General features: G+C 41.1%; 1 protein-coding gene across 4 annotated transcripts in view; it reads right to left on the bottom strand.

The window, feature by feature from the left end:
- The window catches only part of EGF (epidermal growth factor), a 107,774-nt gene that overhangs the window by 4,964 nt on the left and 82,439 nt on the right, over positions 1-20,371 (bottom strand). For 2 of the 4 annotated variants that reach the window (XM_025385385.1, XM_025385387.1), the window contains 6 exons: positions 18,803-18,919; positions 17,950-18,075; positions 14,135-14,257; positions 12,628-12,775; positions 7,688-7,855; positions 3,400-3,517 (listed from right to left, as the gene is read on the bottom strand). In XM_025385385.1, coding sequence (XP_025241170.1) covers positions 3,400-3,517; positions 7,688-7,855; positions 12,628-12,775; positions 14,135-14,257; positions 17,950-18,075; positions 18,803-18,919 — 800 coding nt within the window. The remainder of the gene's footprint in view (positions 1-3,399; positions 3,518-7,687; positions 7,856-12,627; positions 12,776-14,134; positions 14,258-17,949; positions 18,076-18,802; positions 18,920-20,371) is intronic. The other 2 variants (XM_025385386.1, XM_025385388.1) reach the window with 2 other exon arrangements.

The raw sequence follows: 20,371 nt of genomic DNA, 5'->3' as shown, positions 1-20,371 counted from the left end.
TCCTATGGAAAGTGAAGGTCAGAAGAAAGACCCTGTGAAGTTTGTCTTTCTAGCTAAAGAGAGATTCGACATTCAGTGAAGAGCCTTGTGTTACTTTCTCTTAAAGCAACTAGGCACTACCAATATGTTAACTGAAGAATCTATTCTAATTATGGAATCTCAGCTTTTAGGTGATGGATTCCTGGAGGCCACTGATTTACCATAAGCAATCCAAGAATTCATAAGTATTCTAAGAACTGCCCACAGGCCAGGGAAATAATATCTCATATATGTATGCACTACAACTTTTCATACACACAAACGCACACACACATTAATAACACTCATTTAAACATGTACCAAGTTCTGAGTAACTTGGGGCCCTTAAAGGTACTAATCTTGTGCAATGACAGTTTTGCAAGCTGGTTGAACAGCCTAGGGACCTGGAATTTTAATAGGGAGGAACAGACAACAACAACATTTCTCTTCAGTCAGCAAAATGATTACTTTTGTCATTACTTGTGTTATCAAAAATTGATTGGGCACTTGCAATGCAGGCTGACCAGAGTTCACTGGCTCTCATTCACTTTAGATAGATTAGATATTAAAACAGATCCACGCTACAGGAAAGAAAAGAAGTGACCCCATACAACAGGGCAAAGGACATCATTTGGTGAATCCTTCCTTGTCAATCAGTAACCAGGGCAAGGACTGCACCAAGGTTTTGGCTGATCAGGCTCCATTGGTTCAGAAATGGGCACTCCACAGAAAGGAGCACACAATTCAGAAACAACAGAAAGAGGAGTAGAGAAGAATCTCTTTGCCCACATTTTCCTTTGAGAAAGGTGTAGAAAGGGATGATGAGTGGAGTCAATCAGGGAGAAGACAGGGAAATGTTGGTAAGGGAAGGGTGAATCCAGAGAACATGTATTTTCATTTTCTTACTTTTTATAATACAAATCATGCTTCATCTCCTCCTCATTAATGATCTCCCGCAGCAACGCATTGCAAAATAAACACAGGACCCACTGTTTAAAGACACATGCCCATTATTTCTGTCTCAAGTCAAAACCCAACCCTCTGCACTGCAAATTTTCTAACCTCATGCCTCTCTGCCAGAAGAACATAGGTCCCGGAATTCTGGGCTGAGGTGGGAAAAGCAGCTAATGGAACTAGATTTGTTTCTGCTGCTTCTCCTAGTTTGAGTGTTCAGCTCCCTCCTATTCCCTACAGCAGCAGTTGCTGTCAGGGACAGTTACAATGGCTGTGGGGGACTTAGCTCGGCAGCCCCAGGCCTCCTAGCATAGCTCTGAGCCAACAAGCTGCTCATGACAGCAGCAAATGCTTTTGATTTTTTAATAGACATATACAGATTGTGTTTCTCCTTCATTTCCATGATAATGAATTAATGAGATGAATTAAACCTGCTACTCAAAACCTGAATGAAATACCAGGTAGACTGACAAGTGAAATCTGGGTAATTTAGAAGTTCACAAAGTCATGAGCCCTCAAAGAAGCAAGTATATTCTAGAGCTAAGTCGTAGAATCACATACTTCTGGAACTGATAAAGACTGAAGGGATCTTAGAGATCATCTAATCTAAACCCTTTGTACTGAGTGGGGAGCAGAGGTCTGCATAGGTTAAAGGACTTGCTGAAGATTAGATAGCCAATTGGTGGGAAAATAAGGCTAGAATTCACATTCCTTCTAATTTTTTAGAGATAAAGTCTCACTCTGTCACTCAGGCTGGAGTGCAGTGGTGCTATCACAGCTCACTGCAACCCTGAACTCTTGGGTTCAAGTGATCCCCCTGCTTCAGCCTCTAGACTAGCCGGAACTGCAAGTGTGTACCACCACACCCAGCAAAGCTTTTCGTAAATCTTTTTAAAGAAATATGATCTTGCTATGTTGTCCAGGCTGGTCCCAAGCTCCTGGCCTCAAACAATCCTCCTGCCTTGGCCTCCCAAAGCATGGGGATTACAGGAATGAACAACCTTGCCCAGCCTCTATTTTTCCCCCCCATACTTGAGTCCAACCAAAAAAACAAGGAAACACTGGATGCCTATTACAGGTAGGAAAAGATGATCAATTGGTAGTCAAAAGCACAGTCACAGGAAAGCTACTTTCCGGGAATTCACAGTGAGTTGGGAACTGGGGAGTAGGGGAAATCATGTGGGACGGACCCCAAACATTGCTCCTCCATAACCTCTCTCTAATAGCTCTTCCCTAAGGATTCAACCCTCCATGGACCTGCCATACATTCCAGTCTCTTCCACAATACATACCACAAATAATGCCAACAGCACGCACTGAATCAGTCGTTAACTCTGACAGATTTCTAGAAATGGAAATTCCCTTAACTGATTCAAGAATGTGTAACCTGTTTCAAGACTGCCCTCTAGTGTTCCAAGATCTGTTACCGAAGTGGGTGATTTATGAAGCATCTTGAACTTCCCAAACCTCTGTGCTTTTTGGAAAACATTTGGATTGTCAGATAAAATAGAGAACCCAGTTAAATTTAACTTTGAATTTAAATTTGAACTTTCAGTATAAGTATAATTTAACTAGGCATTCTATATTTTTATTTGTTAAATCTGGCAGCTATTCTGCTACTGAAATTTAGGGAGTTGAAATGTGTATGAGAAAAGAAATATTAAGAAAATGAGAGCTGAGTGCAGGGCTCATGCCTGCAATTCCAGCACTTTGGGAGGCCCGGGCAGGTGGATTGCTTGAACCCAAGAGTTTGAGGTCAGTCTGGGCAACATGGTGAAACTCTGTCTCTACAAAAAATAGAAAAATTAGCTGGGCGTAGCAGTGTGTGCAAGTAGTCCCAGCTATTTGGGAGGCTGAGCTGGGACGATCATTTGAGCCCAGGAGGTCAAGGCTGCAGTGAGCAGTGGTTGGACCACTGTACTCTGACCTGGGCAACAGAGCAAGATCCTGAAAAAAAAGAAAGAAAGGAGAGAGAGAGAGAGAGAGAGAGAAAGAAAGAAAGAAAGAAAGAAAGAAAGAAAGAAAGAAAGAAAGAAAAGAGAAGAAAGGAAGAAAGGAAGGAAATTAGCATAATCTTGGGTTTTTAAGACATCTATCTGGAATGTGTCAACTAAAAATATGGAAAGTCTTCACATAACACATACAAATCTAAGTTATAGAATCTACATGAAAGAAAAAAATTCCAAAAAGTTATTGTGCCATTAAATTATGGCCTTATTATAACTCATCTGATTCCTTTAGTTAATGACACAGTTCCCCCACCCTCCCACCCAGGACCTCCCTAGCTGATGTGGTCTTGGCTAACATTGACACCAGCTGGAAGCTATAACCGATTCCAGTCATTCTGAACTCAGTGAAAAAATAGAAAAAATGAACAGGGGTTAATATCAAGGCAATTCCTTGCTTCATCGGCTTTGATCACATTACCCAAGGTTGAGGGCAAGAGGACATCCCATCCTCACTGTCAGCAGGCCTACGACTCCTCGCGTCTCTGCTTGACTCCTCAGAAGGATTCTTTGGATTTTTCGTTAGCAGCTTCTGAGTCCTATGATAAAGCCAAAATTTGAGACAATCTCACAACAAAACAAAATACTCAGCCCACTCAGTGATGGTCAGGGACAACTAACTATTTCTGCTACTAAAATTTCCGTTACTTGTGTGGGAGAGAAGAAATATGAAGATAACTAGGAACATAACATTAGAAGTTTAAGGCATTCTTTTCTGCAGAACTGAAAATACTATCCAGAGAGTGTTTCACTCTTTCCAACGTTCTGTGAGGTAGAGGGTGTGTGTGTGCCCGGGCGCACACGTGCACGTGCATGTATGCTCATGCACATTGAGGGGAATAGCCTTGCATTCATCCATTCACAGGTATCTATTGAGTACTAACTATACCCCAGGCACTGTCCTAGTACTGATGATATTGCAATGAAAAAACAACTTACTAATTTTGCAGGGAGGAGTGGGGCAATCTGTGGAAAAAATATCTCAGCAACTGTGTGAGGCAGACTATGTTAGCTCCATTTACAAGTGAAGCCACTGGGGCTTGGAAATGGCAGTGACTCAACTAAGGCACACAGCTACCAATGGTGGTGTAAGAAGTGGGTCATAATGACACAAAGTCTAGGCTGCTCTTACTGGTCCACTGCAATCTCTCACTCATAAAGAAATTAGAGGCAAAAACAGAAGGAGTGGATGACCCAATATAAGAAAGTCTCATAGTTGCTAAGCCAGGAAATACACTAGGTATCTTGCTTCCAAATCCAGTTTCTTAGAGTACTGTCTTGTTTGACATTCAGCACTAAGTCTATGCAGGGCACGGTGCCATTCACTAGGGCTGGGGGTGGGGAGATTTAGCATGGAGATGGATCCCCATCCTCAAAGCAGTAGCCTCTAGAGTGGTGCATCTGTGAGACTCCACAACAGCACTACTGTCCTGGGGCAGATAAGCAGCTTAATTGCCTCTAGGAATACAACCCTCTGTCAAAAGCCCTACCTAGACATCCCGGGAAGAGTGATAAGGATAGGAGGGGCTGCTGTGAATCTGGCATCACAGACAGCACCAAGAGATGGTATGGGTTATTATGTGTTTTAATCAAAGACTTCAAGGAAAAAAATGGAAGCAAGTGGCTAATATAAACAATTCCAAAGTTGCAAAGGTACAACATTGTAATTTGTACCAGTCAGAATGGCTATTAATAAAAAGTCAAAAAACCAAAACAAAACAAAACAAAAAAACAGATGCTGGTGAAATTTTGGAGAAAAGGAAACACTTATACACTGTTGGAGAGAGTGTAAATTAGTTCAACCATTATGGAAAGCGGTATGGTGATTCTTCAAAGAATTAACTGCAGAACTACCATTTGACCCAGCAATTCCATTACTGCGTATATACCCAGAGGAATATAAATCATTCTACCATGAAGGCACATGCATGTCAATGTTCACTGCAGCACTATTGACAATAGCAAAGACACGGAATCAACCTAAATGCCCATCAATGACAGATTGGATAAAGAAAATATGGCACATATACACCATGGAATACTATGCAACCATAAAAAGGAATGAGATTATGTCTTTTGTGGGAACATGGATGGAGCTAGAGGCTATTATCCTTAGCAAACTAACACAGGAACAGAAAACCAAATATCACATGTTCTAACTTACAAGTGGGAGCTAAATGATGGGAACTCAGGAACACAAAGAAGGGAACAACAGACATTGGGGGCTACCTGAGGGTAGAGGGTGGGAGGAGGAACAGGAGCAGAAAACATAACCATTGGGTACTGGGCTTAATAACTGGATGATGAAATAATCTGTACAACAAACCCCAGTGACACAAGTTTACCTGTGTAACAAACCTTCGCATATACCCCTGAACCTAAAATAAAAGTTTAAAAAACCCACAAAAAAACAAAGTTATAGTTTGTGATGAAATACTTCCTGTTGATTTTCTTACAAGGGAGTCCTTCCAAGAAATCACACGTTGTAAACTAATAACATTAGAATACCTGAAAAATTTATTTAGTTTCACAAACATTAGACTTTTTCATTTTGTTTTGTTTTTGAGACAGAGTCTCCCCCTGTCACCCAGGCTGGAGTGCAGTGGTGCAATCACAGCTCACTGTAATCACTGCCTCCCTGGCTCAAGTGATCTTCACACCTTAGCCTCCCGAATAGGTGGTACTACAGCTGTGCTCAGAAAGAATTGTACAACCCTGGATGCATTTCAGTGAAAAGAAAAAGAAAGGGTTCTGACGAGCTTTCTTTTTGAAGGAATAGTCCTTTCACTTCTGATTTTAGGTGTATGAGAGTCTGAGGTTGAAGATACTCTTATAGGTATATAAAGTCTATAGTCATCTTTCAGTTGAACTGGTCTTTGAATTCTAAGTTTAAAAAGGCAGCAATTTGCTGTTAGCTTTCAATCCAGATCTCTGAAAAATGCCTATAGAACATAAGACATACTGTGTCATAACACAACAAATAGGAAAAAATGCTTAATAATTATGGCACGCATGAACTTAAGTTTCTAGTTTCCATTTTTTTCCCCTGTCTTTTGGCAATGGTCCAATGGGATGAACATTGATCATTCAATATTCTTTCTACATATATCCAAGATATTGATTGCACACCAGGCTAAAAAGTCCAATGTTATCGATGGACTACTGAATTAAAATGTCAAGTTTGTGCCTAAGAATCTTGTCTCTCAAGAGGTGCTAGAAAAGGGCTTAGAGCATATGATTCTTTTGGGGGAAGGTTACAGTTCATAGAAAATCAAAATAATAACAGATAGCATTTATTAATTCCTATATGCCAGACCTACACTAAAGCCTTTACTTAGGTTAACCCAATAAATTTCACAATACCCTTAAGATAAGTACTATTCTTGCTCCTACTTTATAGCAAAGGGAATTAATGAAAACAGAGATTAGGATACATGTCTGGTGTTATTTAGACACTAACTTGGATTTGAACCTGTATAATCTGATTCCAGAGCCTGTGCTCTTAACCACTACACTAGGCTATAGCAGGATCTCTGATAAGTACATCTTGGCTGATATGTTGAATTTTCCAGAACACAAGACAGTTGCCACTTGAGTGGTTGTGTAGTACCTGTAAATGTGGTTAAATTTCTATCTACAGATGGTGGCAGCAGATATTTTGTACATTCTCAGAGAATTGGGACCTATTAGTCAAGTGGGTCTTAGATCCTCCAGCCACGAAATGATAAGATTGAACTAGATAATTCCATAAAGTCCCCTTCAGCCCTAAAGTTTTGTGACTCACTGATTTTGTACAGCACAAACCATAACAGTATATAAAATGCTTTTCAATATTGATGATAATAGAGGAAGCTGTCCTACTTTCTAAGAAAACAGAAAATGAGCAGTGTGATGCCTGTACCTGCATCCTAATGTAGTGTTAGTTTTAAAGAATTAAATGTATAAATGTTATTGTTCTACAGTTTTTAACTGTTAACTTGAAATTATTAAAAGCACAAAATCTGAGGACCAGAAATTTCCTTCCAAGTTAGGGAAGATACTGATTTTCTTTTATGACAGTTAATATTTTGTGGGAAATCAACTCAATGGAAGACAGCCACAAAAAATTATAGTTATGCAGGCTATAGGGGGAGCATATAAAATTAAATGAAGAAAGTGGAATGTAAAACCATATTATGATTGATAAATAACACATATACTATGCAGGTGTATGGACAATGACTGCAGTAGAACAAGGAAAAAGTAAAAGCACTGATGTTTCAGAGCAATGAAATCCTGAGCTAACAGTAAAAATTGTCCTGTTATTTCACTTTATTTTTGGACATGGAGTCTCACTGTATCACCCAGGATGGAGTGCAGTGGCACAATCTCGGCTCACTGCAACCCCTGCCTCCCAAGTTCAAGTGATTCTCGTACCTCAGCCTCCCGAGTAGCTGAGATTACCAGCGTGCATAACCACGCCTGTTACTTTTTGCCTTTTTAGTGGAGACAGGGTTTTCCCATGTTGACCAGGCTGGTCTCGAAATCCTGACCTCAAGTGATCTGCCCGCCTCGGCCTCCCAACGTGCTGGGATTGCAGGCATGAGTCACTGTGCCCTGTCCACCTCACGTTTTAAATGTAGTATGTAGATGTTCATCTCAAGGAGGCAGGCATTCCCCTGGGAGGTCTTAGAAAGAGGTTTCCAGTACCAAAGGAAAGACAGGGTCACCTGTAGTAGTGGGCACCCCACAGGCTCAGGAGGAGCAGCACGACAAGCACCACCACACAGACAGCCACCACGGTGACCTTCTGCTGCTGCCCGTGGCCAGCGTGACGCAGTTCCCACCACTTCAGGTCTCGGTACTGACATCGCTCCCCGATGTAGCCAACAACACAGCTGTGACAACACACAAACAGAGGTCATCAGAGATGCCTGGCCAAAAACGCTGTTAGTTTTGACACTTGATATTCAGTTGTCTCTCAACCTTTGCATTTCTAGACTCAGGTCTTTGGAAGCATATAGAAAATCCATCAGGGGTCAGTTGAAAGCGCTATGAGTTACAAGTTAATGCAGCATGGACTTCTCCCTTTCGTCTGTTTGCTCTGGGATTTATGGGGGATTATTTGCATACTGCCTCTATAAGGCATTACAGGACATTGATTAAAGATCAGTTTCTGTTAGGCTAAAATCCTGAGGAGCCACCTTTTAAAACCAACACAAAGCAACTCTGCCCTAAGAGCCAAGGGAGTTTTGGAAACAAATGTTTGGCCAGATTGCAATGAGTATAGGTGAAAGGAAAGGAGAATTTGAAGGCAGAGTTCCTCACTTGAAACCAGGCTATAAAAGAAAAATGTGTGTAGCTTCTGAACAGAACACATAACTTAGTCTGCGGAGAAAACTTTTTTCCTTTAAAGAAAAAAAATCACTACTAGTGCAAGGGAAGACCCAGTAACAACATACATACAGGCATCGCCTATTTTCTTCAATGGGGAAAAAGCTGTATGGAGGGAAAAGGATGCTCGCCCACAAACACCCTGCTGTCCCACTAGTGAAACTCACTAGAGTGAACTGCTGAACTTTTTTGAAGTAAATGAAGCAATGCTGCCATCTACTGGGAATGTGCATTTCCAGACACGATTAAGATCTCAGGTAAACATCTGTATTCTATTATCCTTTGCAAAAGCATCAACTTTGAAAAACATCGTATTAAACACTCTGTAATGCCCACTTATTAAAAATTCCTTCCTTTGGGCCCTGGATCAACTATTTATTCATCCATGTCCCCACTTTATTCCAAAAGGACTTAAAGGAATAAAAATACAGAGAACTGACACCAGTGCCCATAGTGAGAAGAGGCAGCATGGACAAAACACTGGACAGAGCTCCAGAAGATCTGGGCTCTAGGCCTGTCTCTACCTTTAGCTGGTCAGAGGGGCTGGGTAACTCACTCACAGAGGAAAGAAGGAAATGGATTAGTACCTGTTAACCATCTTGTATGTTTGACACCTTGTTAGGCACTTTTACTCATTTTATTTTTGATGGCATATTCTCATATTTTGGATGAGGAAACTGAGGCTCAAGTAGTTTGTACGAGGTCACACAACTATGAGTGACAGATTTGACTCCAATGGTTCTCTGATTTCAAAGCCTATGTTCTTTCTACTTTACCATGCTGCTTCCAAAAAGAGTTTTATGCTCTATTCACCTCTGAAAAGCTATCTTCTAGAACTAATCGTGCAAGAGATACCACGATCTGAGTGCAGAAGCATAAAGGACCATCATTATTCCAGGTTTTCTTGGGTGCTGTTTTCATTCTAGCTATCTTTGGTTACGGCCATTTACTACCAATGCCTAGCAGCACCACTTTTAAACTGCTGGATGTTAATGGGCCACACCTCTGATCCTTTCAGAAAGTTTGGGGTCTTGAGGAATATGTCAGTCCCTTGGCCAAGAGTCCTGGAGATCCAAGTCAGCTGCAATAGCAGAGCCTCACTGAGTCTTATAAGAGCCCAGAATAGTCATTCAGCATTTTCCAAGGAGGGAGGGGGACACAGGATACTAGTTCTTTGGTTATGAATTAGTTCTTCTGTTAAACCAAACAAAAGATTCTCTGGCCAAATAAGTTAGCCTTTCCATAGTCAAATAATTTTGAGACATTCTAGACTCAATACAGATAAACAAGGCTTTTTTTTTTTTTTTTTTTTTTTTTCCTCTCCGTCACCCAGGCTGGAGTGCAGTGGTGCCATCACAATTCATTGCAATGTCAGCCTCCTGGGACCAAGCAATTCTCCCACCTCAGCCTCCCAAGTAGCTGGGAATATAGATGTGTGCCACCATACCCGGCTAACTTTGGGAGGCTGAGGCAGGCGGATCACAAGGTCAGGAGATCGAGACCACCCTGGCTAACATGGTGAAACCCCGTCTCTACTAAAAATACAATAAATGCTGGTGGGTGCCTGTAGTCCCAGCTACTTGGGAGGCTGAGGCAGGAGAATGACGTGAACCCAAGAGGTGGAGCTTGTAGTGAGCCAAGATCGCGCCATTGCACTCCAGCCTGGGAGACAGAGCAAGACTCCTTCACCAAAAAAAAAAAAAAAAAAAAAAATTGGTAGAGATGGGGTCTCCCCATGTTACCCAGGCTGGTAAACAAGACTTTTTAATGTGTTGTGGTATACGCTGAATCAAGAATTGAGGGCTAGACAGAAGATTAGAAATTATGGTTTAGGAGTCACGCAGTTGGAGGCTACAAGATTCTGAACCTCCCTATATTGCTCCTAAGATCACTGCTTGAAATATTCTATAGATCCTGCACTGGATGGATCAGCTGACACCACCCAGATCAATGAACTGGCTCATCTGAACTTGTGGCCCCCACCCAGGAACTGACTCAGTGCAAGAAAACAGCTTCGACTCTCTATGATTTCATCCCTGACACATCAGCACTCCCGGCACACTGGCTTCCCCTAACCCACCAAGTTGTCCTTAAAAAGTCTGCTCCCCGAATGCTCAGGGAGACAAACTTGAGTAATAATAAAATGATGGTCTCCTGAAAAAAAAAAAAAAATTGAGGGTAGAGTATGTTGCATCTCTCAACGTGATTTGACCATACGGCCTGTTTTTAAGAAGCATTTCACAGCACTCATGTTGGGGGATCTTGGTCCAAAGGAGACCTGCTCAGAAGGGTGGCTGAAAGACAGAATGAATGAGGACCTCCTCTGAGCCCAGGTTTGGAGCCTCCTGAGCATCTCCAAACCAGGAAATCTTTGAGGAATACCTCGGGCATGGAGACTCTCAACTCTCACTTCTGCTGCATCACCCCGGGGGCACCCTGTGGTTTCCTGTGGCTGAGGGGAACGTCCACTGCCTCTAAGAAAGGAAGGAAGAGCTGGCTCTTCCAAAACCTGCTTACAGCATGAAGAATACTCTGTACAGAATGACGCCCGCCTAGGAAGTGTTTCTAATGAAAGTTGGACCGGTAAAGCACTTCCTAGAGACTTGTTATTATGGAATTAATAAAACATAAGGTGAGGTCATCAGGGCAGGAGGAGGCAAGGGTTGAATAGTTAATTAAACCACATTTTAATTAAATATACAATTTAAACAAAGTTATGATCCAGATTACTGTGAACTCTGGTAATATTTTAAATATTGCTTTAGATTCAAGGTCCTTAAATTTGAGTCTTATCTCCAGTTTGTCATTTGTAGCAACTCATGTTTAAAACATTATCAGGGAAATATGATATTTTCATCAGGATTTAATGACAGAAAGAAAAGCAGTGTGCTGAAGAGTTCATCAATCATTTAATAAATGGATGCTATCAGATCCAAATGAAAACATTGTTCTAAATGCAATATGTAGTACCCTTTATATTATTATAATGATTTTTATAATCTAAAGTATCATGGAGGAAAACAACCATGACCTAATAAATTTGGACATTTGTTTTTGTAATTTCGTTATTTGGGATGATCAGAAACAATGAACAGGCAAAACCAATTAGATTCTTAACATTAAAACTAGCAATAACTATTTCAAATACCCAATTTATCATAGGTTAGGAAATTACAGCATGTAAATATAAATATAAAAACAGAATTCTATAAGGACTAAGTCATTTTTACTAGTATCCATGAGCAATTTTTCACTAGTTTTGTCATGTGGACATGATTTCTAGTGCAAGGCCATATGCTTTGTCACAGAATATAGCTTACTCTTCCATGCATTTAGTCATTCTGTTCATTATTACTGATGAAATAAGAGAAGACTTTAAGGTTATAGTAGCTATTTGTGAGGATCAGACTATTTCATCACCCCTCCCTCAGGCACAGCGAAAAGTATCAATGGATCAGGAGCCTAACCCTGGGAGACCTATTTGTTTTTTTTGGTATCTATCAGTTTCCTCCTATTGCCTTGAAAATATGAAATGAATTAAAAGTAAAATTTGAGGCAGAACTGGCTATTGTGGGTTTGGGTTTTGTTAAAGGGTCCATAGGAAAGGTTTTCGGAGTGAGCACAGTGGGAGCACCTCATAATGTTAGGGCTTCCTCAAATCTCCTTTCCAGGTTGACACTTCACCCACTGTGAAACCCTCATGGGAGCAAAAAGGGAGCAAAAAGCAGCAGCTGCAGTATCAGCAATTGTTACTAAACAACAAAATGCAAACGTCAACTGTTAGGAAGTGAAGAAAAAATATACATATATTTAGTTTTGGAGAAAAATATTTTTGGACTCTGGCAAGAAGTCCAGTGTGAATAGGTAAGAAACTTTTATAAATCCAGAAACAGATCACGATGCTCACACATAATGTAAAGCACATTTGATGGAAAAAAAAGTTTCAAGGAATTATCTCACACACTTAAGTTTTTCAACCAGGATGAGACATTTAATCCCTAGACTATACTAGTAGTAACATCAAATTATTTCAGTAAAAGGGGAAATCACCAACTCCTTAGATTCATACTTATCACCAGTAACTGGAAGGGGGCATTATGATACACAAGGAGAATGCAATGAAGTGCACACACATGGTTCATATGTGTATGTTTATATTTTTCCAGAAGAACATCTAATTGCAGAAAAACATCCTAAGTATACATTTTACAAATTAGCTACAAGTTATGGACTGAATAGCATCTCTCTGTGCCATCAGCAAGACAGTTTAACTTACTTGCATGCATACTTGTCCAATGCTTCAATATACATGCACACACCATCATGGAGGCAGTATCCATCGTGGGACAGTGGACATCCAGAGTCACTATTTCTTACGGAATAGTGGTGGCCATCTTCCCTGAGGTGAGGGGGTGGAGTAGAGTCTAAAAGAACCCAAGACATTACTTTTACTTTCTGAAGGGATTAGTGTCATTCGAGTATCAACATCAGGAACTAGTTTCTGTGAATAGTTTGTGACATAAATCTTTTAGTTACAGAAGAACTACTAGAAGGGACATTAGTTTCACTTTCCTAGCCGGGCCTTAGTCATTCACTATGAAACCAGCCGTTCCTCCTTTGGGCTCAGTATTATCTGATATGTAAAGCATATTGGAGGCAGGTAAAAGAATGGCCAATCCTAAGTCGCCATGTGAATTCAGAGTCACTAATCTCATACAAACAAATCTGTCACACACAAATGTACACTAACCATGTGAAGTGACAGTTAGCTTCAAGGTCTCTCTGAACAACTGGTAACTCTATGGTTTAAAACCTACCCATCAATGCACAGTCCATTACCTCCAATATCATGCAGTCTCAAAAATTTCTTTCTCACAATGCTTTCTTCTAAAAACTGACTTTCAGAGGAGCCCTCAAGGACAAGACTGTAGCAACTCTGACAGGAAGAAAATGTTCCCCTAACAGAGGGAATGCCAAAGTATAATAGTAAAGTCTCTTTTATGGAATGGTTCACTGCTTCCTAAAAGTTAAACATGTGCAGCTGACTATATAAATATAAGCAGTTTTCAATACCTTTAAGAAGAGCAAATTATTTGAGAAAAATAATATGCTAAAAAAAAACAGAGACCAACTAAGCACATAATTTTTCTTCTTAGGATGTTTTCTGCTTATAGGGCTGACAGGCAAAAAGTGGGCAGTGATGGGAAAGACGCCCATCCTGGTCTCCAGGGTGTAGTGGAAGCCAGCTCCCCTTCTGGGGTGCTGATGGTGAGATGATACCGCTGTTACGGGAAGAAGGTTCAGGAAGCAGGAGTCAACCATTGTGAATATTGAAAAAAGAAAGAGAAGAGAGCTGGAGTTCTAATTCAGAACAAGAAATACTGCCTTTTTAAAGTAATATTTTAAAATTCTTAAAAGTGATTTAAAATGCTGAGTCCAGACATTCTCACCCACCTGCCTAGCCTGGCAAAATTTATCCAGTAGTCCCACAAATCGACATCACAAATAGGGAGATTAGTTGCACAGTTAAAGAGAGACACCCATGTTCCCATCTTTATTGGATTGTGAGTAATAAAAAAGGATTTATTCCAGATGCTATTAAATTAAGAAAACCTGGACCATTTCAAATTCTCAAGCCCAGCATCGTCCTAATCAGGCAGGTCAGCTCTGCAGCCTGACTGAACTGAATGATTTTTAGAATCTCTAATGCAAACAGAGATTAGGGTGTAGAATATCCCTGAGCCAAGTCCCTCCCCTTCACTGCAGACCACCCACCAACCTACCAGGGCAAATCAGTCCTGGTTCAGACAGGCGCCCAGCACACATGCAGGTGTAGCCTCCCTCTGTATTTGTGCAGTTGGCATTCTCTCCACAGCTGTGCACCCCCAGTTGGCACTCATCAATATCTGTCAGAAAAGACAGAGTAGGGGAGAGAAAAATGGGGTACAGAAAAATAAGAGGGTTTTACAGTTGGACAGCCTCTGGAAGAGGAGCTTCGTCAGCTTCCGTCATGCTCTATGTTCTCAGAGCCCTATGCATTTTTAGGTTTAAAGGGACTTTCACGAATGTTGGAGAGATGAAGTAGGTCCTACAATGCATGCCCATGCAGGTGTTCTTTTCCTTTTTTGTTTCTGTTTGTTTGTTTGTTTGTTTGTTTTAAAGACTCTTGCTTGGTTGCTGAGGATGAGGTACAGTGGTGTGATCATGGCTCATTGTAGCCTTGACCTCCCAGGGTCAAGCAATTCTCCCAGCTCATCCCACCAAGTAGCTTAGACCACAGGCTCGCACCATCATGCTTGGTTAGTTCTTGTTTGTTTGTTTTTTAATGTTTTTGTAGAGAACAGTGTCTTGCTATGTTGCCCAGGCATGTCTCAAACTCCTGGCCTCAAGTGATCCTCCTGCCTTGGCCTCCCAGAGTGTTGGGATTACAGGCATCCTGAGAGAGGCTGGAAGCTTTCTTCCTGCTTTGAAGGAAAGGAGATTTCCCAGAGTTGGAGATTAGTAAACGATCTCTAGGCAAACATTTAGAAGTTCAGATCCTAAAGATTCATACTTAACTTTTTTGAATAGATATCCTGTCATTGGCATACATATTATATCAAATATAACAGTTTTGCTTTTTTATGTAAGTATAAACTATATCAGAAAAACCATCCTTTCTTTCCCGACGACCCACCATTTTTTCTTTCTCAGTTATTGCCACCCTAACATTTAGGGCCTCTCTTCCTCTCAATTTTACATTACTGCAAGAACAGCCTTACTCATTCCTGGATCCCATGTTTCCTCCACGCCATGCATAAACACCAGTGCCACATTATTCTCCCTCCAGCACAACGATGATAAACCCGTCATTGCACCACTTTACTCAAATGCTGCCAGTGGCTCTCTGTTGCCTAGAACTTTGCTGTCCAACTTGCTAGCCACTGCCATATGAGAGTATTGAGTACCCGAAATGCATGTAGTTCATATTGAGATGTGCTGTGAGTATAAAACGTACATTAGAGTTTGAAGACTTAGTACCAAAATAAAAAAGAATATTAAGTAACTCAATAATTTTTATACTGATTATATATTAAAATGTTAATATTTTGGATATATTTGAATACATAAAATATTATTGCAAAAATTCATTTCACCTGTTTCATTTTACAGTTGTAGTGTGGTTAGTAGAAACTTTGGGACAACACTGACTGACTGACCCTCTGCCAGTTTCACTGGAGAAGTGAAACCTCAGTAACTAACCCTCAGATTTTAGTCTTCTACAGAAGTAACCCAACCCATCTGTTACAGGCTGAAATGTGTCCCTGCCCCTCCAATTCATATGTTGAGCCCCAACTCCCAAAGTGACTGTATTTGAAGAAAGCGTCTACCAAGAGGAAAGTAAGGCTACATGGGGTCCTAAGGAAGGGGTCCTAATCCAGTAAGATTGGTGTCCTTAAAAGAAGGGGAAGAGAAAACAAAAGAGGAAGAGAAACTAGAGCATTCTCTCCCTCTCTGTCTCTGTCTCTCTCTTTCTCACTCTCTCTCTCTCTCTGCACATCAAAGAGGAAAGGCCATGTGAGAACACAGTGAGCAGGTGGCCATTTGCAAGCCAGGAAGAGATCCTTCATCCAAAACCAAATCAGCCAGCACCTTGATCTGGGACTTCCAACCTCCAGAACCATGACAGGATACATTTCTGTTGCTTAAGCCATCCAATCTAGGATATTTTGCTACAGGATACACTACCTTATCAGCCTTAGTTTCTGTTCTTCCCCTCATATAACCTAAACTTAGTGCTCAACTAGGCTACTCTCTACCCTTAATGGCAGTCATGTGATCTGTTCATGTCTGGACTCTTCCCATCCCTTCACATTTCTGCAAATGAAATTACTTATCCCCCATGCTCCTTCCAAAATGACACTTCCTCCCCGAAACCTTTCCCAATACCTCAAACAGATGTTTCTCCCAGTTCTGAACTTTCATTGTGGTTTTTACTTCGCTTATGATGTGCACTCTTCTTCATCACTGATCACAGCTATATTTCTTTTAGGTTACATGTTCCTTGCAATCGAAGACTACCTTTCTCATCCTGATATTTCTCACGGTTTCTAGTACTGTGGCCTTACTCTTAATAGGGGCCAAATAAATATTTAACACATTGAATTGCTATCCTGGATGGCCCAAACCAACTCTTTTATGAGTTTCTGTTATAATTTCAATAAACTATTACCTTGACAGAGAGAGCTTTTCCAAAGCAAAGACAAAGATGTATGCTTGACCAATAAACTCAACTACTCTTAATAATAAGAAGGATAACACTTTTTTTTACATAGCACTTTTTATATGCCAGACAAGGTTCAAACTATTATAACTACATATATATATGGGGTGAGAAGAGAGAGTGAGAGCGAGCTGGGGGAGAGAGAACAGAGGAGCAAGCCCACTGCTTCCACGGAGTCTGAGGACTCTGTGCCAACCACGCAGGCAGGGCGAGCACACCCCATTGCGTGCTTGTTACTGGAAGGAGATGAGTTAGTAACAGTGTGAGAAACCAGAACCTAACGAGTCTAAACATCCAAGAAGAGATATCTTCCTTTCTCTTCAAAGGAAATTAAATATGAAGTCTGCTTGTCTAAATTATCTATGGGCCTGCTTAATTAGAGCAGTGACATTTTCCTGACTGACAGCCAAATATGTGCTTAAAAGAGTGTTTACAGATGTCTGTGGATTCCACAAAACTAATCCTATAAAGGTCTGATTTAAATCAACCAGATTCAAAAGATTGATAGTTACTGATATTTCATCTTTAACCTTAACAAGTGGGAGAAAGCAGTATCATTTGAGTTTCTTATCAGTTTCTTATGTTTTCAGAAAGAGGGAAAGAAAATACTGAAAGAGAAGTTTTAAAGCGCTGTAAAACTTCAGATAATCACTTCCCCGTGCTTCAGATGGCTTCAGGCAGGTTTTCACTTGTACATGATGTGATGCTACTGACACCTGGAAAGGTACGAGACATCCAAGACGCGAACTCCCAATCCAACGTGCCACACCCAGACCTTGCCACAGGATGGGGATTATGAAAGAGGGTTGAATCATTCTTTACTTGTATCTCAATGTCAGTGGCTTGACTCTCCCACCTATTGAACTTACCAAGAAGTGCGAGAGGAGCCCTTTGACAAGCCACACCTCCTTTTCTTTACACACACAGCAGTGACTTCCAACAAACTGTCATCACCTCTGCAGTTCACCACATTTCTCTTACCAAATTCACTGACAAGTAAATGCTGTCCAGCTCCCCACATGATGGCTCAAGGTGGGAAGTATTGGTGAGACACTGGTGTCACTCAAACCCCAGAAAGAATCACAAAGGCAGAGGAGTAAGCAGCCTCCAAAGGGGCTTGAAGCTGACCGGAGCAGTCATAACACAAGGGCACAAACTTGACTGTTCACCAAGAATGGAAATATCTCAGTTTCAGCAGTCGCACAACTCTTTAAATCTTGACATGTGTGTCACCCCAATTATATCCTGTCTTCTCTCTGCTCACTGCACCCACACTGTTTCCTGATTTCTGAGGCCTGCCTCTGCCCTCCTCCCTTGGCACATGCGTCCTCTTACCAAGACAGTGAATCCCATCTCCTCGGTAGCCTTCTGAGCACTGGCAGACATAGCCGCCTTCGGTGTTGATGCACTTGGAGGAGGCAGGGGGGCACACTGGGACACCCATCTCACATTCATCTATATCTGTGGGCAAAATTAGGAACTAGTACAATATTTAGGCAATCCTGATATAAATGGGACTAGTTGGAAAGAATAAGCATAATCGTATATTCAATTCTTATTCAGTCCTTTACAGGTGCTGTTTGCCAACATCATGCACGCCCTGCATCTTGGACATAAAGTTCACAAGTTACTGCTGAATCAGTCTTTCCAGAGTTCCCACCTATCCGATTAGGCAAATATGTAAACAAATCACTTTCTGCCAGAGTTTCAGACCGTAAGGACTGAGATCTTTCCAGCAGTCATTAAATTTTAATTTTGAGGCTATTAATATGAAAGAGGAACCTATCCATTAATCTATTCATTTGATTAAAACTTATGACCTAAGCTTCTGGGGCAAAAACAACAGTTGTGCTTTCATTGGAATTGGTGAAGTCATAAACTTGACTTCAACTCAAATTCATGCTTCTGAAGCTAATTATAAATTCTTCCCCTTAATGTCAACTGCATATATTGCATAATCATAAAATTGTACTATAAACTCAATGTCGTATGTTTACATTTGTATAAATATGTTTATAGGTCTCATTTTCTAGGCATGTCATCAATTTTTTTTTTTAGCTAACATCAAATAACTTACTCAAACCTGCTGATTACATAAATCCTCCTGGAGCTTTTGAGTCAGAAAGATCAGAAAGAATGTTTCTGGTTCACTATTGTCCAAATATGTGTATTTGCCCTTTGCTCTTACCAGAACATAGTTTTCCATCCCCAGCAAATCCTTTCAAACACTGACACGTGACATCCTCTCCCTCTGAAACACACCGAGCATACGTGCTGCATCCCACAGGAGCACAGTCATATTGATCTGCAAATAGCAAGAATCCCGTGCAGTTATTTCCAGACAGAGAAGAAAATGGACTTTAATGTTCTGGTTCTGCAGAACAGTCCACCATTTCCTTTCCAAAGTTCTGGGACGGGTTAATCTCCAAATAGAAACACTTAGTTGACCTATAAACTACATCTACTTTAAAAGATCCATAGCTGGCTGGGTGCAGCGGTTCATGCTTGTAAACCCAGCACTTTGGGAGGCCAAGGGTGGATTACTTGAGCCCAGGAGTTTGAGACCAGTCTGGGCAATATGGCGAAACCCTGTCTCTACTAAAAACATGGTGGTGTGTGCCGATAGTCCCAGCTACTTGGGGGCTGAGGTAGGAGGATCAGGAGACTGAGGCTGCAGTGAGCCAAGATGGTGCCACTTCTCTCCAGCCTGGGTGACAAAGTGAGACACTGTCAAAAACAACAACAACAACAACAATGAGATGCATAGTCCCATAGCCATGTTTCTGTTTATGTGCTCTCAAAGAACTTTAGTCTTAAAGCACTATCTGATGTTCAAGGAACCCTATATGAACTTATTTATAATTTTTAAAAGCATTTGCAATGTAAATTATAAAATTGCTAGAAGCAAATAGACTCAAATTTGAAAGGCCTGTTGCTTATTTAAAAACTTCCCAACCATTTGGACAACAAAAGGAGTCAATCTATTCTTATTCCCCAAAGACACACAGACTAATAATTAGCAAGTAGATCTATGCACCAACATGGCAAAGAAATTCAATCATAAAAAGATTTACTGCCAATTTACTAATATCATATATAAGAGAATATGTATGTCACAATGTGTGTTTATTATCAAGATTTATGTAGTGACTTGCACACCTCAAGGCACTTTTACAAAGTCATGAACCATACAAGTTAAGTGCAGTAAATGGATCATTTCATTTCATACTCCATTGAAATGCAAGTGCCCCGGGGGACAGAGTTACCTGTTGAGCCATGAACATGAGCAAGTTTTTTTTTCTTTGCTTTACTTATGTATGTAATCATTCTCCAAATGCCACCCCGCCCTACTTTTTTGGAGTCAGGGGAATCTGACATACCACAGTAGGATATAAATTATCATCTGTCTATTCATTGGTAAGCTTGCTCATCTGAGTACAGAAGAGATTTCTTAAAAAGCCCTCCGGGCCGGGCGCGGTGGCTCAAGCCTGTAATCCCAGCACTTTGGGAGGCCGAGACGGGCGGATCACGAGGTCAGGAGATCGAGACCATCCTGGCTAACATGGTGAAACCCCGTCTCTACTAAAAAATACAAAAAAACTAGCCGGGCGCGGTGGCGGGCGCCTGTAGTCCCAGCTACTCGGAAGGCTGAGGCAGGAGAATGGCGTGAACCCGGGAGGCGGAGCTTGCAGTGAGCAGAGATCCGGCCACTGCACTCCAGCCTGGGCGGCAGAGCGAGACTCCGTCTCAAAAAAAA

This window comes from Theropithecus gelada, chromosome 5 (assembly GCF_003255815.1).
Source record: "Theropithecus gelada isolate Dixy chromosome 5, Tgel_1.0, whole genome shotgun sequence".
In the NCBI taxonomy this organism is placed as follows: domain Eukaryota; kingdom Metazoa; phylum Chordata; class Mammalia; order Primates; family Cercopithecidae; genus Theropithecus; species Theropithecus gelada.
The sequence above is the reverse complement of the archived record's forward strand: the minus strand, read 5'-3'. Positions and strand labels throughout refer to the sequence as shown.